The sequence below is a fragment of the Mus caroli genome, chromosome X, assembly GCF_900094665.2.
Source record: "Mus caroli chromosome X, CAROLI_EIJ_v1.1, whole genome shotgun sequence".
Lineage (NCBI taxonomy): Eukaryota > Metazoa > Chordata > Mammalia > Rodentia > Muridae > Mus > Mus caroli.
In genome coordinates, this window is record NC_034589.1 from 78,467,557 (window position 1) to 78,493,167 (window position 25,611).

Genomic DNA, 25,611 nt, shown 5'->3' on the forward strand with positions numbered 1-25,611 from the left:
GAAGCTGATTATGGGATGGATCCCTGGATATGGCAGTCTCTAGATGGTCCATCCTTTTGTCACAGCTCCAAACTTTGTCTCTGTAACTCCTTCCATGGGTGTTTTGTTCCCAATTCTAAGAAGGGGCACAGTGTAAAACGATTTGCTTACATTAGCTCAAATGGGTTGAGGATGGAAGAGGCTCCAATTAAGGACGAATGTGAGTTGGGGTTACAATTTTTGTTTAGGTTTAAGGAAGGTGAAGTTCAAAAGATAATGCTAATAATTGAGTATAAAGTCAATCAATGATTTTTACATTCTCTGATGCCTGAGGAGGCAAGGAATATGGAAGCTCCCCTTAACATATAAGGACCTAGAACAAAACTGATTTTAGAGAGGAACACTTGGCCATGTTCTGTTTGCATCGATCTAGGAAATCCAAACCTGGATAAAACATTCATAAGCTGGTATCTGACCACATATAAACTCTCTGCAATGCTAGTGTAAATTTTACTCATGCTGATAAAAGTAAGAAGATATTTGTGTGTTTCTGTTAGGTGCTATATGTGTGAATAAATTCTCCAATCCTCTGATGTCAGATTTTTTTCAAAAATAGTATACAATGAAGAAGGGATGGGATGTTCCTGGGTGTGTGTTGAGGAGGAACAATTGGGGTCACCTGCAGAGTGACAGTAGAGCAAGCAGGTAAGACAGCTGTAGAAAAAACAAGTAAACAGGTGAATCCTGTGGTTTAAGGATAAGTTGTGGGCGGGGGGGGGGGTACAATGCACATGATCCCAGAGAAGATGCTTTAAGAGAATGAAAAATAACAATGTATTTGGGCTGAATCGAGAGTAGGAAAACTTTCTAAGAGTAAAATGATTTCCTTACAATAACTCATATGGGTTGAGGATGGAAGAGGCTGAGATTCAGAACCAATGTGAGTTGGGGTTACAATATTTGCTTTGAGCCTAAGGAATGTGAAGTTCAAATGATAAGGCTAATAATTAAGATTATAAAGCCAATCAACCTTTTTTACATTCTCTGAGGACTGAGTTAGGCTAGGAATATGGAAGCTCCCCTTAACATATATATATATATATATATATATATATATATATATATATATTGGCTTTTGAGACAGGGTTTCTCTGTTTAGCCCTGGATGTCCTGGAACTCACTGTGTAGACCAGGCTGGCCTCGAACTCAGAAATCCTCCTGCCTCTGCCTCCTGAGTGCTGGGATTAAAGGCAAGCAACACCACACCCAGCTTGAACAATATTTAATGAGAGAGGAACACTTGGCAATTTTCTTGTTGCATATATCTAGGAAGTCCAAACCTGGATAAAAGATTATTCATGAGCAGGGAACTGACCACATATAAATTCTCTGTAATGCTAATGTAAATTTTATCCATGCTGAGAAAAATAAGAAAATATTTGTGTTTTTATGTTAGGTGGTATATGTGTGAAAAAGTTCCCAATCCTCTGATGTAAGTTTTTATCAAAAATAGTATAGAATGAAGAAGGGATGGGACTTACTTGGGTGTGTGTTGAAGAGAAAAAAATGTGGTCACCTGCAGAATGACAGTAGAGCAAACAGGTAAGACAGCTTTAGAAAATCCAAGTAAACATATGAGTCCTATGGTTTAAGGATAAGTTGAGGGCTAATGGGAGATACAATGCATGTGATCCCAGAGAAGATGCTTTAAGAAAATGAAAAATTACAATGTATTGGTGCTGAAATGAGAGTAGGCAAATTTTGTCAGAGTAAAATGATGCTCTTACATTAATTCTTAAGGGATGAGGATGGAAGAGGCTCACAGCCAGGACCAATGTGATTTGGAGTTACAATTTTTGGTTTGAGCCTAAGGAAGTTGATGTTCAGAAGATTATTCTCAAAATTAAAATTTTAAAAGATAATTAATGATTTTTACATTCTCTGAGTACTGAGGGAGGCTAGGATTATGGAAGCTCCCCTAAACATATAAGGACGTAGAACCATATTGATTTCATACATTAACACTTGGCCATTTTCGGGTTGCACATATCTAGGAAATCTAAACCTGGATGAAACATTTTTCATCACCTGGGTACATGCCACATGTATACTCTCAGCCATGGTAGGGAAAATTTTATCCATGCTGAGAACATATCAAACATAGTAAGATGATATTTGTGTTTTTCTGTCAGGTGGTATATGTGCGTAATTTTCTCCAGTCCTCTGATGTAAGAATTCCCCCAAATTAGTATAGAATGAAGAAGGGAAGGGATGTTCCTGGGTGAGTGTTGCAGAGAAAAAAATATGTTCACCTGCAGCCAGACAGTAGAGCAAGCAGGTAAGACAGCTAAAGAAAAATTAAGTTTACAGGTGAATCCTGTGCTTGAAGGATAAGTGGGGGGCTTAGGGCAGCTAGAGTGCACATGATCCCAGAGAAGGTGTTTTAATAGAATTAAAAAGGACAATGTATTAGGGTTGGGTACAGTGGAGGTAAATTTTCCATAGTAAAAAGATTCTTTTACATTAATCCAAATGGATTGTGGGTGGAAGAGGCTGAAATTCAGGACTAATGTGAGTTTGGGTTACAATTTTTGGCTTGAGCATAAGGAAGGTGAAGATCAGAATATAATTCTGAAAGTTAAAATTTAATAAGCTAATCAGGATTTTTACTTTCTCTGAGGAAACAGTTAAGTAGTGAATAAAGAAGGGCCCATGGGCATCTAAAATCCTTGATCATAAGTGACATTAGAAATGAATACTTGGCCATTTTTTTTGTCAAAATATCTAGGAATTCCTAACCTTAATAAAATATTATTCATCACCTAGGTACATATACCTCATCTATAGTCTCAGCCATAGTAGTGAATCTTTTACCCAGGCTGAGAAATTATCTACCGTAGTAAGAAGATATTTGTGTTTTACTGTTAGTTGGTATATGTGTGAAATCTTTCTCCAGTCCTCTGATGTAAGACTTTCCCCAAGCTAGTATATAATGAAGAAGGCAAGAGATGTTGTTGGTGTGTGTGTTGAGAAAGAACAATTGTGGTCACCTGCAGCCTGACAGTAGAGCAAGTAGGCAAGACAGCTTTAGATAAATGAAATAACAGGTGAATCCTATGGTTTAAGGATAAGTTGAGGGCTAAGTGGGGATACAGTGCACATGATCCCAGGGAAGGTGTTTTAAGAGAATAAAAATGTAGAATGTGGTGGGGCTGTGTCTAGAAAAGGTAAATTTTGCCAGAGTAAAATGATTGATTCTCTTACATTAATTGATATGGTTTGAGGATTGAAAAGGCTCACAGTCAGGACCAGTGAGTTGTTACAATTTTTGGATTGAGCCTAAGTAAGTTGAGGTTCAGGAGATAATTCTCAAAATTAAAATTGAATAAGCTAATCAACGATTTTTACATTCTTTGAGGACTGAGGGAGGCAAGGAATATATAAGTTCTCCTTAACATATAAGGACCTAGAACAATCCTGATTTTTAAAGTGGAACATTTGTCCATTTTCTGTTTGCATAGTTCTAGGAAGTCAAAACCTGGATAAAACAGTATTCATGATCTGGGAACTGATCACATATAAACTCTCTGCAATGTTACTGTAACTTTTACCCATGCTTAGAAAAGTAAGAAGATATTTGTGTTTTTCTGTTAGGTGCTATATGTGTGAATACATTCTCCAAACTTCTGATGTCAGATTTTCTCAAAAATAATATAGAATGAAGAAGGGATGGGATGTTCCTGGGTGTGTGTTGAGTAGGAACAATTGTGGTCACCTGCAGCATGACAGTAGAGCAAGCAGGTAAGACAGCTTTAGAAAAACCACTTAAACATATGAATCCTATGGTTTAAAGACAGGTGAGGGCTAAGGACGGGGGTTGGGGGGTACAATGCACATGATCCCAGAAGAGGTGCTTTAAATGAATGAAAAATGACAATGTATTTGAGCTGTATCGAGAGTAGGAAAATTTTCTAAGAGTAAAATGATTCGCTTACATTAACTCATATGGGTTGAGGTTAAAGAGGCTGAGAGTCAGGTCTTATGTGAGTTGGGGTTAAAATATTTGGTTTGAGCCTAAGGAAGATGAAGTTCAAAATATAATGCTAATAATTAACATTATAAAGCCAAACAATGATTTTTACATTCTCTTAGGACTGAGTGAGGCAAGGAATATGGAAGTTCCCCTTAACATATAAGGACCTAGAACAATATTGTATTAGAGAGGAACACTTGGCCATTTTCTGGTTGCATAGATCTTGTAAGTCCAAACCTGGATAAAACATTATTCATGAGCAGGGAACTGACCACATATAAACTCTCTGTAATGCTAGTGTAAATTTTACCCATGCTGAGAAAAGTAATACTTCTGTTTTTATGTTTGGTGGTATATGTGTGAAAACTTTCCCTAATCCTCTGATGTCACATTTTCTCAAAAATAGTATAGAATGAAGAAGGGATGGGATGTTCCTGGGTGTGTGTTAAGGAGGAACAATTGTGGTCACCTGCAGAATGACAGTAGAGCAAGCAGGTAAGACAGCTTTAGAAAAACCAAGTAGACAGGTGAATCCTATGATTTAAGGATAAGTTGAGTGCTAAGGGGAGGGGGTGGTGGATACAATGCATAGGATCCTAAGGAGGTGTTTTAGAGAATGAAAAAAATGACAATGTATTAGGACTAGATTGTGAGTAGGCTAATTTTCTAAGGGTAAAATGATTTGCTTACATTAGCTCAAATGTGTTGAGAATGGAAGAGGCTGAAATTCAGGGCCAATGTGAGTTGGGTTTACAATATTTGGTTTGAGCCTAAGGAAGGTGAAGTTCAAAATATAATGCTAATAATTAACATTATAAAGCCAAACAATGATTTTTACATTCTCTTAGGACTGAGTGAGACAAGGAATATGGAAGTTCCCCTTAACATATAAGGACCTAGAACATTACTGAATTAGAGAGGAACACTTGGCCATTTTCTGGTTGCATAGATCTAGGAAGTCCAAACCTGGATAAAACATTATTCATGAGCTGGGAACTGACCACATATAAACTCTCTGCAATGCAGTTGTAAATTTTACCCATGCTGATAAAAGTTAGAAGATATTTGTGTTTTTATGTTAGGTGGTATATGTGTGAAAACTTTTTCTAATCCTCTGATGTAAGATTTTCTCTAAAATAGTATAGAATGAAGACTAGATGGGATGTTCATAGGTGTGTGTTTAGGAGGAACAATTATGGTCACCTGCAGAATGACAATAGAGCAAGCTGGTAAGATAACTTTAGAAAATACAAGCAAACAGGTTTTTCCAGTGGTTTAAGGATAATTTGAGGGCTAAGGGGGGATACAATGCACATTATCCCAGATAAGATGCATTAAGAGAATGAAATATGACAATATATTGGGGCCGGATCTATTGTAGGCAAATTTTGCCAGAGTAAAATGATGCTCTTACATTAATTCATATGGGTTGAAGATATAATAAACTCAGAGTCAGGACCAATGTGAGTTGGGGTTACAATTTTTCTTTGATCCCAAGTAAGTTGAAGTTTAGAAGATTATTCTGAAAATTAAAATTTAATAAACTAATCAATGATTTTTACATTTTCTAAGGACTCAGGGAGGCTAGGAATATGGAAGCTCCCCTAAACATATAATGACCCAGAAGAATATTAATTTTACATAGTAAAAATTGGCCATTTTCTGTTTGCATAGATCTAGGAATTCTAAACCTGGATGAAATATTATTCATCACCTGGATACATACCACATCTATAGTCTCAGCCATGGTAGGGAAACTTTTATCAGTGTTGAGAAATTATCTACCAAAGTAAGAAGATATTTGTGTTTCTCTATTAGGTGGTATATGTGTGAAATATTTCTCCAGTCCTCTGATGTAAGATTTTCCCCAAATTAGTATACATGAAGAAGGGTTGGGATATTCCTGGGTGTTTGTTGAGGAGGAACAATTGTGGTCACCTACATAATGACAGCAGAGCAAGCAGGTAAGACAGCTTTAGAAAAACCAAGTAAACAGGTGAATCCTATGAATTAAGGATAATTGGAGGGCTAAAGGGGTCTACAATGCATATGATCCCAGAGAAAGTGTTATAAGGGAATGCAAAAGGAAAATGTATTGGAACTAGATCAAGACTAGGCTAATTTTTTTAAAAGTAAAATGATTCTCTACATTAACTCAATGGGTTGAGTATGGAAGAGGCTCAGAATCAGGACCAATGCGAGTTGGGGTTGCAATATTGGGTTTGAGCCTAAGGAAGGTGAAGGTCAAAAGATAATGCTAATAATTAAGATTATATAGCCAATGAATGATTTTTCTTTCCACGGACTGAGGGAGGCTAGGAATATGGAAGCTCCCTAAAACATAAAAGGACTTAGAACTACATTGATAATAGATACAAATATTAGGCCATTTTCTTGTTGTATAGACCTAGGAAGTCCAAACCTCATGAAATGTTATTCATGAGCTGGGAATTGACCACATTTAAAGTCTCATCATTGGTAGTATAAATGTTACCCATGCTGAGAAAATATATACCATAGTAAGATATTTGTTTTGTTTTGTTTTGTTTTTGTTTTGTTTTGTTAGTTGGTATATGTGTGAAATCTTCCTCCAGTCCTCTGATGTAAGATTCCCCCCCAAAAGTACAGAATGAAAAGGGATGGGATGTTCCTGGCTGTGTATTGAGGAGGAATGATTGTGGTCACCTGTAGAAAGATAGTAGAACAAGCAAGTAAGACAGTTTTAGAAAAACCAAGTAAGCAAGTGAATCCTATGGTTAAAGGATATGTTATAGGCTAAGTGAGCATACAATGCACATGATCACAGAGATGGTGGTTTAAAGAATAAAAAAGGACAATGTAGTCGTCCTGGCTAGGAGGAGGTATATTTTGCCAGAATAAAATGATTCTGTTACATCATATGGATTGATGATGAGGTTCAAAGTCAGGACCCATGTGAGCTGGGTTTCCAATTTTTGGTTTGAGCCTCAGGAAGTTGATATTCAGAGTATAATCCTGAAAATTAATATTTAATAAGCTATTTAATGATTTTTAAATTCTCTGAGCAATAAGGGAGGCAAGGAATTTGGAAGCTCCCCTAAACATATAAGGACCTAGAACCATATTGATTTTACAGAGTAAAAATTGGCCATTTTCTGGTTGCACAGACCTAGGAAATCTAAACCTGAATGAAATATTATTCATCACCTGGGTACATACCTCATCTATAGTCTCAGCCATGGTAGGGAAACATTTACCCATGCTGAGAAAATATCTACCATAGTAAGAAGATATTTGTGTTTTTCTGTTAGGTGGTATATGTGTAAAATCTTTCTCCAGTCCTCTGATGTAAGGTTTTTCCAAAAATAGTATATAATGAAGAAGGGTTGGGATGTTCCTGGTGTGTGTTAAGAAGGAACAATTGTGCTCCCCTGCAGAATGACAGTAGATCAAGCAGGTAAGACAGCTTTAGAAAAACCAAGAAAACAGGTGAATACTATGGTTTAAGGCTAAATTGAGGGCTCAGGGTGGATACAATGCACATGATCCCAGAGAAGGTGTTTTAAGAGAATAAAACAGGACAATGTAGTGGGGCTGGTTTTAGAGGAGGTAAATTTTGCCAGAATAAAATGATTCTCTTACACTAATTCATTAATTCATACCGTTTGAGGATGGAAGTGGCTCACAGTCAGGACCATGTGAATTGGATTTACAATTATTGGTTGAGCCTAAGTAAGGTGAGGTTCAGAGTATAATGCTGAAAATTCATATTTAATAAGCTAATTAATGATTTTTACATTCTCTGAGGACTGACGGAGGCAAGGAATATGGTAGCTTCCCTAAACATATAAGGACCTAGATCCATATAGATTTTACAGAGTAAAAATTGGCCATTTTCTGGTTGCATAGACCTAGGAAATCTAAACCTGAATGAAATATTATTCATCACCTGGGTACATACCTCATCTATAGTATCAGCCCTGGTAGGGAAACTTTTACCCCTGCTGAGAAAATATCTACCATAGTAAGATATTTGTGTTTTTGTGTTAGGTGGAATATGTGTGAAATCTTTGTCCAGTCCTCTGATGTAAGATTTTCCCCAAAATAGTATATAATGAAGAAGGGATGGGATGTTCCTGGTGTGTGTTGAGAAGGAACAATTGTGGTCACCTGCAGCATGACAGTAGAGCAAGCAGGTAAGACAGCTTTAGATAAACCAAGTAAGCAGGTGAATCCTATGGATTAAGTTGAGGGCTCAGTGTGGATACAATGCACATGATCCCAGAGAAGGTGTTTTAAGAGCATAAAAAAGGACATTGTATTGGGGCTGGGTCTAGAGGAGGTAAATGTTGCCAGAGAAAAAGATTCTCTTATATTAATTCATATGTTTTGAGGATGTAAGAGGCTCACAGTCAGGACCAATGTGAGTTGAGGTTTCAATTTTTGGTTTGAGCCTATGGAAGGTGAAGTTCAGAAGACAATTCTGAAAATTAAAATTTAATAAGCTAATCAATAATTTTTGCATTCTCTGCGGACCGAGGGAGGCAAGGAAGTTGGAAGCTCCCCTAAACATATAAGGACCTAGAACCATGTGGATTTTACAGAGTAAAAATTGGCCATTTTCTGGTTGCATAGACCTAGGAAATCTAAACCTGGATGAAATATTATTCATCACCTGGGTACATACCTCATCTCTAGTCTCAGCAGTGGTAAGGATACTTTTACCCATGCTGTGAAAATATCCACCATATTATGAAGATATTTGTGTGTTTTTGTGTTAGATATTATATGTGTGAAATCTTTCTCCAGTCCTCTGTTTAAGATTTCTCCCAAATTATTATAGAATGAAGAAGGGATAGGGTGTTCCTGGTTGGGTGTTGAGGAGGAACAATTGTTGTCACCTTCAGCATGACAGTAGAATATGCAGGTAGGACAGCTTTAGAAAAACTAAGTTAACAAGTGTATCCTTTGTTTTAAGGATAATTTGAGAGCTGAGGGAAGCTACAATGCTCATGATCCCAATGAATGTGTTTTAAGAGAAAGAAAAAGGACAAGTAATCATGTATGGGGCTGGATCTAGAGTAAGTACATTTCCTAGGAATATGAAGATACTCTGATATTAACTGATATAACGATGGAAGAAGCTCAGTGTCTGTCCCAATTTGAGTCAGGTTTATAGTTTAGGGTTTGAGTTCAAGTAATGTGAAGTTTAGAAGTTTCTTGTGATAAGCAAGATTTAATAAGCTTATCAACATTTTTTTCCTTTCTCTTAGGACTGTTGGAGGTAGGGAATATGGAATGGCCCGTATACATTTAAGAACCTAGAACTGAATTGATGTTAGAGATGAACAGTAGGCCATTTTTTTGGTTGAATAGATATAGGAATCTAAACTTGAATAAAATATTGTTCATGAGCTGGCAGTAGACCACATCTGCTGTCTCAGCCATTTAAGGAAAATTTCTACAAATCCTGGGAATGTATATACCATAGTAAGTATATATGTATGTTTTTCTATTAGGTGGTTTATGTATTAATATATCTGCTAGTCCTCTACTGTAAAGTGATCTTAAATTAGTATAGAAAGAGGAAGATATGAGATGTTCCTGGCTATGAGGTGAGGAGGAACAAGTGTTACCTGCAATATGAGACTGGAGGGAGCTGGTAAGGAAGCTTTAGAAAAACCTAGACAACAGGTTGTTAGGATCAGTGAAGGCCTGAGGGAGGATACATTGCACAAGATCCCAGAGATAGTGTATTAAGAGTATGAAAAAAATGCAAGTAATCTTGTAGTGGGGTTGGAGTTTTTTAGTAGAATTTTCTCAAGAGTAAAAAGATCCTCTTAAATTAACTCATACAGGTTAGGATGGATGAGTCTCAGAGTCTGGCCCAAGTGTGAGTTGGGGTCACAGTTTTGTGGCTGAGCCCAGAGAAGGTGAAGTTCAGAATATACTTCTGATAAGTAAGTTTTAATATGTTTTTAACCCCCTTTTCTTTCTCTGAGGACTGTGGGAGGTAGGGAATATGGAAGGGCCCCTGTACATCTAAAGACCTTGAACAGAGTTGACATTAGAGAAGAATACTAGGGCATTTTCTGGTTGTATAGATATTCTAAACCTGGGTAAAATATTATTCATGAGCTGGGAACAGACCACTTCTGCAGTCTCGGCCATGGTAGGGAAAACTTCTAGCCATCCTGAGAAAGTATCCACCATACCAAGAAGGTATTTGGCTTTCTGTTAGGTGGTTTATGTGTTAAATCTTTCTGCAAGTCCTCTCCTGTAAAGTGATCCCAAATTAGTATAGAAATATGAAGCTATGGGATGGTCCTGAGTGTGTGGTGAGCAGGAACAATTGTGATCACTTGCAGTGTGAGAATACAGTGAGCAGGTAAGAAAGCTTTATTTAAAAAAAAAAAAAACAGTCAACAGGTGGATGATCCTTGGATGATAGGATCATTGGAATGCACCGTGAGGAGACATTGTGTTCACAGATAACGTGCCTCTGTGAACATTATTAAGGGCAAAAATGTTGGAATAGAAGAATGGTTGTAAGAACCAATAGAGTGGTGGTGACCTAATGTGAATAGATGTGTTATCAGGAAGGATTTAACAGCTAAAATTTGGCACATCAAAATACATTTTCAGTACTTACAAGTTTCAGAAGATAATGAGAAAAGACTGATAAATTACATTTAGAGCAGAAGAAAAATTTAAACAAGGTACTTAAGAAAAAAATTATGGGACAATATGGCAGAATGGGGAACAGTCATTCCATCAAGAATGGAATCACAATTTGTCAGGTAGAAGATTGTAAGGGAGTTTATCTTTCTCCTTTTGTTTTCTTTCATTTATATTTTCTGCTTCTCCACCACGTTCATGCTAAAGATGGATCTCAGGATATTCTCCATGCCAGAATTACACCATTGTATCATAAAAGACAACATTTTATATGTGGTGTTGGATATGGTCAGGAAGTTTTAATTTCAGGTAATCCTGGTGATAAGCTGTATGATTAGAATTGCCATTCATGCTCATGAAAGTAGGATTGGTATGTTCTTACATTGTTTTGTTGTGGTTTTTCCTTCCATTATTCTTGTTATATGTTGCCTTTTATATGTCAGTTGAGTACATATTCATCTTTAAAACTTTCAATCTGTTGCACATATTCAATCAGTTCATGAGGGGTAATGGATATAAATTCGATGTGATTACAGTATTTTATCTTGTCTCTTTCTGCACTTATTATGCCCAGGTGTTTTGTTTGTTTGTTTGTTTGATTTTTTGATCAATACTTGGTCAAATTGAATTTACTCACTAAAGAATACATTGAGAAAGACAAAGAGCATTTTAATGATCATGTTTATTTTAAGTTCCTTTAAGGACTTAAGATTGGACTATGAGGAGTGTTTTTTAGTAGTCATTGAAGTGTTATAATAAGACAATGCCTGCTTTGTGAATTACAGTAGTTAAAATTTAGTGTTCCATGACACTTTCCCAAACATACATTAGTGAATCAATGATTATTTACCAATCAATTTTCGAGATTACCCACACAATTATGTTAAATATGCAATTAGAAAAAGGCATAAACATCAGAATTGTCAAAAAAAAGTATGAAAAAGTTTTGGTGAATTCTTTTCTAAATTTTGCTCTCAAATCAGTAATTCCATTGTGAACATATCTCACAAACTGAAGGATCCAAGATTATTAATTGTTGTACTTGAAGCTAAGTTCCCAGAGAGATGTGCCAAAGCACACACACACACACACACACACACACACACACACACACACACTTCACAGCTCTCAATGTACAGAAGAAGAGAAAGTACATTCTTGAGCCATTTTGAGAGACCAGGAGAACAGATTTAGGTTATCCCAAATTCCATGTTCCAACATGGAAGCAGTTTCATGGACTTTTATATATGTGCTGAACAAAGAGTGAATCAAGTCAAAGTTTAAAATACATTGCTGGGTATATTAGAGCTGGTTATAGCAAGATGCTCAAATCTTTTTCTACTGCCTTTAGACATTATCTGTTAACATTTTTAGCTTTTGAGTTTGTGATAGCTGGTGGTCTAAGCTAATATATTTCAAAGTGTTTCAATCTATTAGTTACATGATGCATGGAGATGGACATGGGATACCTATTGATGAGGCTAAAACTAGTCCCAGAGAAAGTACCTAACTCCTGGCACTGCAACATTTTAACATCTCCACATTCCACCAGCCAATCAGTCTTTGAAGACACATTTTCATTTCATAAAGTTTTGTTTACAGTTGATGATATGCAAGCTCCCCAAGTAACTAGTTCATCTGCTTAAATTTAGATATAATCACATTTTACCATCTAACTTTCATAGTACAGCCAAAGGTAACCATGGCTGTAGTTGTTAGTAAAGACACAGCTAGGGGTTTATCAAACAGAAGTGTCTATTGTAATATGTTAAGATGTTTCATTGTGATGCACTTTAAATGACTAAAAGAGATTTTCACTAGTTAGGCAAGTAAATGTTCACTCTTTGGAGTACAATAAAATTAGTAAGCCAAAAATAGAGCTGTATAAGAGTGAAAATGCAGTTTAGTGTAGAGAGACTTTTTTCTTTTTAAGTCAAGGTCATTTTAGTTTATATTTTCTTTAAGGATAGATTTGGCAAGTTGCTGCTACCCAGAAATAAGCATTGTATGCCACTGTGTTTACAATTAGGAAGTATTTGCTTTTCATAAAGATAATTTACAGAGTTTGAGACCTTTTCAAGATAAGTCATGTATAACAGAATATTTGTATAGAAATTTCTACATAAAGAATTACAAAAGTAATATTTCTGTTTTCAAAATGAGAGTTGCCATTAAAGTTTATAATTACTTTGCATATATAGATACGTAAATATTTTTCTCCTGTGCTTTCCTTAAAAAGGTAAGACCTAACTACTTCCTTTTGGGTACTCTTCAGAAAAGCATTGTTGTAGAAACACTAAGTGGAGGTGACAGTTTTAGTTCACTGAGAATTATTTTAACTCACTGTTTCAGAAAGTTCAGTATTGGCATTGTTTAGAGACTACTCTTGTGTAGAAATATTACTTGGCATGAGAGCTATGTTGTGCAGGATCATCTGCTCTAAATGGTAGATTAACAGCAAAATTAGTCCAAATATTTCATCCTTTAATGAGTCCATGCCCTTTAGAGTGTGGCCTCATTGATTTTTCTCTTCTGCATTTCATGCCTGTTGAATGTGTGTCAGCCCCTGACCTGCTTTGACCATTAAAATGGAACACACATTGGCCTCCAAAGGGTGTGACCACTTTTCTGTCCTCTATGTGGCACTTTCTTCACCATAGAAACATACCTGAGCCAGGTTATGGGAGAATGACAGAGATGTGGAGCAGAGCCAAGATGCCCTAGCTATCCCATAGGAGGTTGTTACATAGTAGGAGTCATCCAGCAAAGCTCAGTTAAAATCATCAAAGCTACTTAGTCCACTTGCAGCTCGCTAGGAACATATGACAAAACTTGTCAAAGAAATTAACAATGTTCTGATGTACCTGTATATTTGAAATAATATAGTATAGCTGAGATTTGAAGTGTTTAAAAGGTGAAAACAAATTAATGCATGTCCATACACAGGACACATATATCAGTGATTAAAATCTTTACAAAATACAATTTTTAAAAGAGCTCTTGAGCTAAAGGGGTCTGCAACCCTATAGGTGGAACAACAATATGAACTAACCAGTAGCTCGTGTCTCTAGCTGCATATGTAGCAGAAGATGGCCTAGTCGGCCATCATTAGGAAGAGAGGCCCCTTGGTCTTGCAAACTTTATATGCCTCAGTACAGGGGAACACTAGGGCCAAGAAGTGGCAGTGGGTGGGTAGGGGAGTGGGGAGGAGGGCCTGGGGGACTTTTGGGATAGCATTGGAAATGTAAATGAAGAAAATATCTAATTAAAACAAAACAAAACAAAGAGCTCTTGAATTTTTGTGTGACAAAGTAGTTCAAGCTATAGAAGGTCTTTTACTGCTAAAATTAATTATGGACAGAAAGAGAGGCCTTATCCAACAACTGCACTGAAGAAAAATAATGTTCTCCAATGCATTCTATATAGTTCCATTAGTACATTAGTATCCTTCCAAGTGAGAGAGAGAGAGAGAGAGAGAGAGAGAGAGAGAGAGAGAGAGAGAGAGAGAGAGAGAGAGAAGGAAGGAAGGAAGGAAGGAAGGAAGGAAGGAAGGAAGGAAGGAAGGAAGGAAGGAAGGAAAGATAAAGAATTAATAACTGATTATTCACCAAGAGCAAATATTCTTGGTTCTTGGCTTCATACAAAATAAATTGAACAATAATAAGTTTTAAAAATGCCTATAACAATATTTAGTAAACGTATTCTTTTAACCTTTCTGTAGTCATTATATATTCTAGGTATGTGTATGCAAAAATGTGTGATATTTTATTTCTTAATCAATATTTCTATTAAATGTATAATTGGGAAACTAAAAATATCCAATGGACTTTATTCTTTTGGGTCCCATTTGGTAAAGTTTTACTCTGCTGCAAGTTTATTTCCTAAAAAAAGAAGTATTTATCTCATTTCCTTTATTCATCTAATGACTTGTTATTCAAAAACAGTGAGTTAAAATAATTCTCAGTGAACTAAAACTGTCACCTCCACTTAGTGTTTCTACAACAATGCTTTTCTGAAGAGTACCCAAAAGGAAGTAGTTAGGTCTTACCTTTTTAATTATCTTTTATGCGAATTACATATTCCTTATATGTTAGAATCCTGAAAGACTCCTTTTTCTTTTAAACCACATAAAGAATTAATTGATTTGTATTTGGACATTTAGGGATAGACATGGGTATCAATATGATCTATTCTAATAATTGCTTTTTACATAAGATTATGGCACTAACATGGAGCCATATTTTTTTACATTAATAATTTAGTCATATTTTAGTGGAGTGTCTCAAAATTAGAAATCTTGTTAAAAAGTCTGAAGACAATGGATGTGTATCCAGGTTCCTTTGATTGCCTTATCAAATATTCTCTGATGTAATCTCATGCCTCTGTAATGTGTTCATTTTTCCACTACTTAACAGACCCTATGCTTGAAGAACTGGCTTACTGTTGTTTCTGGAATCAGAAAATGTAATTTGATCTTTGTATCTGGAGGGCTTTCTGCTTGTGCTATCTTCTCACCTTCCACATTTTCCTGCTAATATTGTATTCAACTTTTCAAATGCAGTTGAGAAGCTCCTGTCTTTGGTTATTCTCTCCAGAGTGGATTAAATCTCTCTTTACCAAAAGTACATTTATGACACCAGTATCAAAATGATTATAATTATAATTGTTTTTGAAGTACACCTCTTTCCTAGAATGTAACAAATTCTGGGAAAACAATAGCAATGGATAAAGGGGAAGAAAGCTTTCATCTACCTATTGTTCCTGGTGTGTCTAGAGCATGTGAGTATAGAGCATGTGAATAATACTGATTAAATGTAATTCTGTAACATAAATTCTTCTCCCCTTTGACATATGATGGAAACAACTGTAGAAGTGTTATATAATTCACCTCCATTTCTGCACAACTGAGAAAAGCTAGAAGTGCTATTTAAATAAGTACTTATTTGCTTCAAAGTACTATATTCATCAAGATAAAACCAATAAATGGAAGATTTTCAAACAAATAAGTGGCCTATTTAGATATTTAAGAAATGCCTGCAATACAAGCATAAAAATAAAATGCTTTATTTTATTTGCTACAATTTAAACCTTGAGATCTTTACTCAATTATTTTAGTCTTTGCGCATATGTGTGTATTTATGGGTGTCTGTCCTTGAGTAAATATTGAAGCATGTGTGCCTGTGCATATGTGGAAGTCAGAGAACAACTTTGGGTTTCAACCTTTACCTTTAGCCTTATTTGAGACACAGGGTACCTGTGTTCAACACTGTGAATAACTTGCTAGGTGGCACCACTGGCTTCCAGAAATTCCCCAGTCTCCATCTTCCATCTGGTGGAGGGGCACTGGAATCATAGACACATGAATCCAGCTTAATGTGGATGATGGAGAAGATAAACTCAGGTTCCCATCATTGGGAAGGGTGGCTTTAGCCAATGAACCATCTCGACAGCACCAGACTTGAGAAAAATATCATAATGTGTACATGAGAGTTATCACTGTGCTCCTTGTCACAAATTCAGTCTGGCATAAGAAATAACTATTTTCTTAAATTAGCATGTGACATTCAGATACTGAACAGGAAAAGCAGGGGGTTGAGAGATGGGTAAGTGATTAAGAGCACATCTTGCTCTTGCAGAGGAGCAGATCTAGGGAGTTCTAGGGGGGCTTGAACACCCTTATCTGACTTCTGTGGTACTGTAGGTATGTGGCACAAGCATAGATACAAGAAAAAACACACATTAGTGAAACAAAATAAGAAAATGTAAAAAAAAGACCATTAAAATTGCTTTTTTAAGATCATAAAAATGTCCAAGTTATAACTCCTTATCACTTACAATGAATGTTATAATAACCAAATAATTATTACAAATATTTAGGCAGTAGAGATAGAAAGTTGGTAAGAGATGGGGAGGTAGATTATCTACATTGAGAGTTATATGTAAATAACACTTATAACTTTAGAAAATTGTTGTTTTCTATGTTTCAAATTTATTATCTGTAAGATAGAGATGCATTCTGTTGATGTAAAAATTAATTAAAGCTAAATATGTAAGGCATACTGATTTTTGGCTCAAATACTACTGAATCTGTATGTATGAAACTGGTTCTTATGAAAAAAGATGAAATTAATTAAATATATTACTACAGGATTGAAAATTTCCTCTGGTTCCACTTGTAAGAAAGAAATAGAAATACAAGTTACATATAAGACTTTCCTTGCATATCCTATGCCATCTAACCTTGTGACTCCTTTCCTTGATTTGATATTATCTACAAACAGGCCTTCAATATAGTCATTGAAGAAGAAATCATGAATTGTCCAAGGTTGACTTCCTAATGGGAAGAAGAATGGTGCAATTGGGGAGAAAAGCTATGTATTGTCACACACATTCAACACATATAATTTTCTGTCATGTATATTATGAAAGTATATATAATGTATCAATAAAACTTAAATTTATTCATTATAGAAATATATGAATAATCATAGGCCATTGCCCTTTCATCATGTCTGAACAAATCTAAATATTCTTTAGCCATCTTAGATTTTATTTGGTTCTAATTGCTGATAGGTTGCATTTCCTTAAGATGCTTACTTATGTTGGCAGGGATGGTACACTCCTTTAATCCCAGCACTCAGGAGGTAGAGGCCCATAGATTTCCGAGTTCCTGGCCAGCCTGGTCTACAGAGTGAGTTCCAGGACAGCTAGGACTATACAGAAAATCTCTGTCTCAAAAAAAGGAAAAAAATCTTATTTATTATATCATGTATATACATGTGTGTATGTATATATACATATATACATACATACATGTATATATATACATACACACATATATACATATATATATATATATATATATATATATATACACAAACACATATACATATATATACACACATGTGTGTGTTTAGATACTATGAAAAAATGTGCCATCTTGGCATGTTTGTGCCATAATTTTATGTAAAAAGCAATTATTAGAATAGATCATATTGATATCCATGTCTATCCCTAAATGTCCAAATACAAATCAATTAATTCCTTATGTGGTTTAAAAGAAAAAGGAGTCTTTCAGGATTCTAACATATAAGGAATATGTAATTCACATAAAAGATAATTACCTAAATTCATGTGTTAGAAAGCTATGTTACAATATTTTTTTATTTTATTATGGTTATATCAAACAAAATATGATAGAAAATTACCAAAATTTGTAATATTTGGGGTTTAGAATCCTTGGGGCAAATGAACTATTATTATCCTTGGTAATTTGCAGATGAGAAATCACAAGCCTAAGTGAATCAGTTCAGTTATTTTAAAACCCAAACTTTGTAAGAGATAGCTCCGATTAGACAATGATACATACTGACTCTGTTTAAGTATTCTTTCCTTTGATGTTTAAAACAAACCATTTATATATAATGACTTGATTTTCATCAACTTTTGTGTTGTTACTGTTGAAGTTTCTAATGTGCAATCTGCCTGAGTCATATTTTGTATACTTAGTACTACAACATACAAATTAGATGCTAGTGATTATGTTTTATAAAGACTAACTGCTGAATATCATTCTGTAACTAGAGAGAATGTGAGAGTATTATATTATATAACTCAACTGCTGAGTACTTCCTAGTTCCAAGGAATAACTTGGCTTTTTCTTCATGATCTTTGTAGCCAGATTTTAGTGCTATTCCTGGCTCATAGGAGTCTCTAAACGTATGTGATAATGAATAAATACATATTAATTTTCATCTGCTAAAGCCTAAGAACATTCTAGAACTTTGATACTCCTGTTAAGAAAATGTATCCCACTGATACATTTGGCTTCTTGCAATGACATTGCTAGAGATAGAATTGGTAGATTAAGTCTGAGGAAGAACATTTGGTCTTCCAATTCCTTCATGACATGGTTGTCTGTGACATTTTTTTCCAATGTGTGAAGTGTCCAAAATAGTGGTTGTTCATCCACATGGGTTCACTTTCTTCCTTTAATCTATTCCAAGAGACTAGCTTCCCTCTAGCAGCAGATTTCCTTGTCCCCAGGACTTCTGGGTGTTTGGGGGCCATGGCTAAGTCTTAAAGGAAGCAGGATAGATGGAATATAGAAAGAAAGATCAAGACACTGAGTGATAGGAGTTCCTCTCTCTCTCAGGCAGTCTTCTTGGATCTTTCATTGTCTACAGACCAAAAACTGCTCTCTTTTCTGAGTCTAGGAGTGAATATATTTCTCTGTGCTTAGTTCCAGTGGTTTCATAAAACCCTATCTTCATCTTCACAAACATTCTTTTCTTAAACTCTTACAATATTATTTATTTCTGTATGGACCTTTGGATCCTTAGAATAGAGTTGCACCGGTCCATCATGTAAAGAAGGACAGCAAAAGACATGCATTTGAGTTTATTGAATACTTTCTAATCCAGAGGCTATATTTTACACCTCACATTTGCTAGCCATTTAATCTTTATATTGTCAAATTAATTAGTGCCTTAGGTCACTCTGAGTCTAAGATTACAGAGATAAATTGTCTAGAAGTAGGAGTATTATGGTTCAAAATATTGGTATAGATCCATAATAATTAGCATTGTTTAAGCATATCTTATTTTTTAAAATCCCCATTCAGCTTAAAAATTTTATATCATTATACTATGGATAATGCTATAACTTGATTTTTAAAATGGAAATGGACTGGAGGTATGGATAAGAGAGGAGACTCAAGATCTCATAGGGAGAATATTGAAAATATGGATTTCAATAAAGGCACAAAATTACAATTCCTTATGCTTGGTAAACCACACATCAGTGTGAATTATTTCCTTTCTATCTTCCCTCTGTATAAGCGATATTCCTTTCAATCATTAGAACCCTAAAATTAAAGACAAAACAAATTTTATATTTTTATTACAAGGCTTGCAAAGCATTATTAGTATGTGTTGTGAACAATTAGTATAGTGGTCATTCTTGAGGAGGCTAGTCCATAGAAGGTGTGAGATTCCTACCAGGCTCTAAGACATAATCCTGTTTCCATATGTGATTGCTGGTAATATAAATCTATTTACTTTACAAAGATTCATTGAGCTATACAACTTAAAGTGTATGTTTACTATATGTATATTTTATGCAGCAATACCATCTTTCTGGCTGTTTAAACCAATCTTAAAGGAACAATCACCTATGAGAGGTAATTATTTACACTACAGTGGGCTGCATTATTTTGTGGTGAGCAATTTAGCCACATTGCCTCCCAGGAGATTTCGATTCCTCACTTTTGCAGTCCTTTTGGTGTTTCCAGTGTCCAGACATTTGTAATCACTGAACAGTCTCTTGACTGTCTGAGCAACAGATATATCCATGGCTTGACCTTTTTGTAACCAGAAGGTCATGCTAAATTATCCCCGTGCTCTTTACCTCTTACTGGAACATTGTATTGATCCTTCTGAAATTTCAGGTTAAAAGAGCAATGCAAGTCTGAAGAGTCAGAGGCCACTTAAACAGCTTCACAAATGCATTTCTGAGCCTTTCCCAGCTTTTTTTTCTTTTTTACATTTTTCTTGACTTTGTTTATGTCACCAGCTGATATATTTTAACATGGTCTGGACTTCTGTATTTCTTAATTCCTTGCTGACAGTGCTGTAGAAGGATTATTATCTTACAATCTTTTCATCTTGCTATTTAGGTTAGTAAAAAAGTCAATAACTGAATGCATGAATCTGCTGAGTAATGTCAAAGTTCGCCGAGTTCATTTAATAAAGCAACCATTAGTTATGAAAGGAACTGAAGACAGGGAGCCACGGAGTTATGTAGCACAAAAAGGATGTGGCACTTTATATGCTTTACAAAATCATTTTCTGCACTTGAAAAGAAAGCCATTAATGATGGAATTTTAGGAAAAGAGTAATACTTTCATGACCCAAAATGTCACCCATGAAAAAAGATGTGATAGCTATCAAAGATGAAACAGGAAGGAAACAAACCAAGATTTAATTAATAATAGCCTAGTGGCAAGAATATGAAACTTCTCTGGACTTTCCCACCTGCATGTAACATTTCTTATTCCCAGTGGTTGTATGTGGACAATTAAGGCTGCCCTTCCTTGCATCTTCTCTCTCTCTCTCTCTCTCTCTCTCTCTCTCTCTCTCTCTCTCTCTCTCTCTCTCTCCTTTCTTTCTTTCTTTCTTTCTTTCTTTCTTTCTTTCTTTCTTTCTTTCTTTCTTTTTTGTTGGGGAGTATTCTAACCATAATTAACTCGCTGAATTCTTTATCAACCCATTTATTTTGTTGAGAGATGCCATCTGGGTACCACTGTCTACCTAGTCATCAGTAAAATGACCCCAACTTCCTCCCAAGTCTTTTTTTTTTAGATATTTTCTTCATTTACATTTCAAATGCTATCCCCAAAGCCCCCTATACCCTCCCTCCTCCCTGCTCCTCAACCCACATCTACTCTTATAAGGGAATATAATCACATGCACTGTGAATGAACTTAGCATTTTCCCTTAGATTTAAACAACATGCTAAACTTTCATGTCCCTAGAACTTAGTACTAGAGAGGCACTAATAGAAAAAAATAGAGCTTTAAAACCATCCCATATTAAGTGTAGCTTAAGTTGTTCAGTCATAGGCAATGCCTATAAAATACATATATTTTGTTTCATTTCGACATTACAGGTGTGCTCTGAGGTATGTGTGATTCCATTTTATTAATTAGTACAAAGGTTTACTTACTTCACAACTAGGGAACTGAGCTCTTGAGCTCCATAGTCAGCCTCTGCTGTCCATGGAGCCTGTGCTCCTTTTTCTTTCTTTCTTTTCTTTTTTTCTTTTTCTTTTTTTAAATTAGGTATTTTCTTCATTTACATTTCCAGTGCTATCCCAAAAGTCCCTCATACCCTCCCCCACCCACTCCCCTACCCACGCACTCCCACTTCTTGGCCTGGGCGTTCCCCCATACTGAGGCATATAAAGTTTGCATGACCAATGGGCCTCTCTTTCCACTGATGGCTGACTAGGCCATCTTCTGATATATATGCGGCTAGAGACACGAGCTCCAGGGGGTACTGGTTAGTTCATATTGTTGTTCCACCTATAGGGTTGCAGACCCCTTTAGCTCCTTGGGTACTTTCTCTAGCTCCTCCATTGGTGGCCCTGTGATCCATCCAATAGCTAACTGTGAGCATCCACTTCTGTGTTTGCTAGGCCCGGCATAGTCTCTCAAGAGACAGCTATATCTGGGTCCCTTCAGCAAAATCTTGCTAGTGTATGCAATGGTGTCAGCGTTTGGAGGCTGATTATGGGATGGATCCCTGGATATGGCAGTCTCTAGATGGTCTGTCCTTTCGTCTCAGCTCCAAACTTTGTCTCCTTTTTCTGTTATGATATCTATAACTCTGTCCAATGAGTGGAGAGTCATTAAACTAAAAACGATGCAGGAGTAATGAGATGTTTCTTTTTGTCTTTTGAGTAGTCGTACTACATGTTGACAAAGCATGTGAAACTCTGAGACATTTCAATGAGAATTGCTTTAGTAGGTGGCAATTTTACTCAAAGGTGCTTTTATATTTGTTTTTACATTAAAGCAAACATGCTTTAAGAATGGAGGACAAAGGCTGCTTCAGCCTGTGCTTTTGCAGAACTGTTAAATCTTTATAGATACTAAGGAATTGATCCTACCATATCCAGGGTATATTCATTCAGAATTACTTACTCAAAGCACGTTGCTTCTGGATGGAACAAATAGAACTTGGACTTCTATTATGTTATTCAACAAAATAATATTTATATATGGGCTTGGAAAATTGATAAAAGGTTAAGATCAGTCTTTGTCCTGTCAATGCATTGCTTCCTTGTACTAAGATTATTAAATAGTTACACTTGGGATTCTGTGCCTAGACCAGAAACATTTCTTCCCTCTCCACTTTTGTTGATTTGGGCATGAAATGGAAATTATAAAGAATCTGTGTCACATTTGGACTATAGGCAATTCTCTTAGCCTGTCAACCTTCATCTAGGTTCTTATTTTCCTTAAATCAAACCATATGGGTGTTGCTATATGATCCTTAAGTTTTATTTCCTGAGCCATATTTCATACTTATCAGCTTCTCTTCTCTTTTATAAAAACAAATGCCATGTCCTTCTTGTTTTGTCAGAGTTTATCTGGCAATCAATATGAATGCACACTATCTCCTACAAACAACTACCTTTGTCAAAAAATGCATTTGCCTTTATTTTAAAACTGGCATATTGCTATTTGCAAGGTTCTCTTTTTGATAGTTTTAGAAGACATGCTTTTCTCAGTTGCCTCTGGAAAATTTGCTCCTAAAATAAACATCATTTCTAGATGCATTTTAATTCACTTGAAAAACTCTTAATTTTACATGTTAACATATGTTTACATATAAAGATCTTGAGAACTATACACTCATTTTCTGCTTAAATGTCACTGTTGTTTTAATATTTGTTTATATATTATATGTCATAACCCTACTTTAAAATTTTTCATCATGTTAAGTTTCCTATTATTTTCATTATTTTCTGGATGTTTCAAAAGCACCATTGGAGTACAGTTTCAATACAAAAGCTAGTTTGTAAAAAATAGTCCATACTTGATATGACAAAAACTTATCATGCAAGAATCAGTGACTTATCTTCAAAAGTTAAGTTTGTTTTTTTCATAGAAGGCACTAGACACTCACAGGTACCATCATTGTTATTCCTGTCCAGATGTAGGAAGAATCCAACTTTTATGTCTTTTGTTTTAGAAGTATCAAAATTGTCTTGTTTCTTGCATCCAGGAATTTTCTTTGGGGGGGAGGTTGTAGTGAGGTTTCTGGGTTTAAGTTTTTATTATTATTTCTTAGAATTGCAAATGTATTTTAACAAAGTCCATCCCCTCTGCTCCATCTTTCCTTTATCCTCCCCACCACCACTACTTATACCGTAACACTTCAGATATTTACTTTACCTGCTATGTCTGCTCATTGCTCCCAGTACAATGTCAAAGTTTGTTTGCAGTCTAAGTAGGTGATGAGTAAAGTCGAATAGTTTAAGCCTCATATTAGGCCTGCCATTTGATACTCTGGGATAGCAATTCCTGATTCTGCTCCATAGACTCTGGTACTTGCACAGTTATGTTCTCCTGGACCCATGAAATTTTCTGTGTGTGATATTATCATTCATGAACATATTTTCCTGGATGGGCAAGAACTTCTGTCAGAGACATTATATGTCTGATTTACCAATATGTGCCACATCCAGCATCTCACTTAAGTTTATTGGTGTACCATAAACTTAGTGCTAGATGGACTAAATCTTTGAAGATAACATGGGCAATCAAAGAGCTGAAAAGAATTTAATATGAAGCAATTGTAGAAATTTTAACCAAAACTAGCAAGACTTTTGGTGTGTATATCATAACAAACAATATATTTGTAAGATAATGAATAGAAAGATGATAGAGTTACCGGTAAGATGGAAGGAATAAAGGCTTCAGAAGTTTCCTAGTCCTGGCACAAAATCTTGACTTTGCAATCTTCTAGTTTTGTAATAAAAGTTCACATAGTCAAAGACTTCGTCTCACCTACTCCTGCAAGATGAGTGCATAACTATGACAAGAATGTCATGACAGAATGAGAGAAACATGACACAAATGATACAATGGTGACAGAATCTACTTGCACAGTTCAGTGCCTCCAATCTGTACTTAACTCCAAAAATGTTAGGACTTAGAGTAACTTTTAGGCTCTTTGATGGAATGTCTTAGTAGATAACCTATAAAAACAAGAGAAAAGCCTTAATAGACTTGTTTTCACTGTTTTTTTCTTTATATTTTTTATTAGATATTTTCTTCATTTACAGTTCAAATTTTATCCCAAAAGTCCCCTATACCCTCCCCCCCGCCCTGCTCCCCAACCCATGCACTTCTGCTTGCTGACCCTGAAATTACCCTGTACTGGGGTATATGATCTTCACAAGACCAAGGGCCTCTCTTCCAATTGATGGCTGACTAGGCCATCCTCTGCTACATATGCAACTAGAGACACAGTTCTGTGGGCTACTGTTTAGTTCATATTGTTGATCCTCCTATAGGGTTACTGACCCTTTTAGCTCCTTGGTAACTTTCTCTAGATCCTTCTTTAGGACTGTGAGCATCCACTTCTGTATTTGCCAAGCATGGCATAGCCTCACAAGAGAGAGCTATATCAGAGTCCTGTCAGCAAAATCTTGCTGGCATATGCAATAGTGTCTGGGTTTGGTGGTTGTATATGGGGTGGATCCCTGGGTGGGTCAGTCTCTGGATGGTGTTTAAATCAATAGCCATACCACATTGAACACTCTTAATCTCATCCGATCCCAGAAGTTAAGCATGGTTGGGCCTGGTTAATATCTGGATGGGAGACCAACAGGAATTACTGGGAACTTGGGTGGAAGACCACTTGAGATTATCAGGTGCAATAGGCTTCAAGATTATTAACTACCTAAACTGGATAATTCCAAAGTTTGAATTGTCAAAAATGAGAACAGGAGTTTTAAAAATCATTTTGTGTAAAATGTGACAAAGGATATTGAACAATCTGACAGATTTATTGGATAAATTATGCTGTAAATTTTCAAGTAGCCATAATTAGCAATTCAAATAATTTGTCCTAATGTTATAATTTCTTTGACCCTGCTTATTAAATTGAGCTTTCTTTTTCATCTATCACTCTTGGTACCTTATTAATTGTAAACACCAAATACTTCCAAATACAGCTTTAAATTTCCAAAAGCTTCATTATAGATATGAATCATAAAAAGTATGCTGTCTTCAAGTGTTTTTTTTTTTTATTTCAGTTTGGAAAGCAACACATAGACAACCTCTTCAGTGACCTGCAGGATGGAAAACGCCTCCTAGACCTCTTGGAAGGCCTTACAGGGCAAAAACTGGTAGGAATCTTTTTTTTTTT

At 35.7% G+C, this 25,611-nt stretch overlaps 1 protein-coding gene across 4 annotated transcripts in view; it reads left to right on the forward strand.

The window, feature by feature from the left end:
- Window positions 1–25,611, forward strand: part of Dmd (dystrophin) — a 2,293,239-nt gene that overhangs the window by 483,772 nt on the left and 1,783,856 nt on the right. For all 4 annotated transcript variants that reach the window (XM_029473189.1, XM_021152893.1, XM_029473188.1 and 1 more), the window contains exon 3: window positions 25,499–25,591. In XM_029473189.1, coding sequence (XP_029329049.1) covers window positions 25,499–25,591 — 93 coding nt within the window. The remainder of the gene's footprint in view (window positions 1–25,498; window positions 25,592–25,611) is intronic.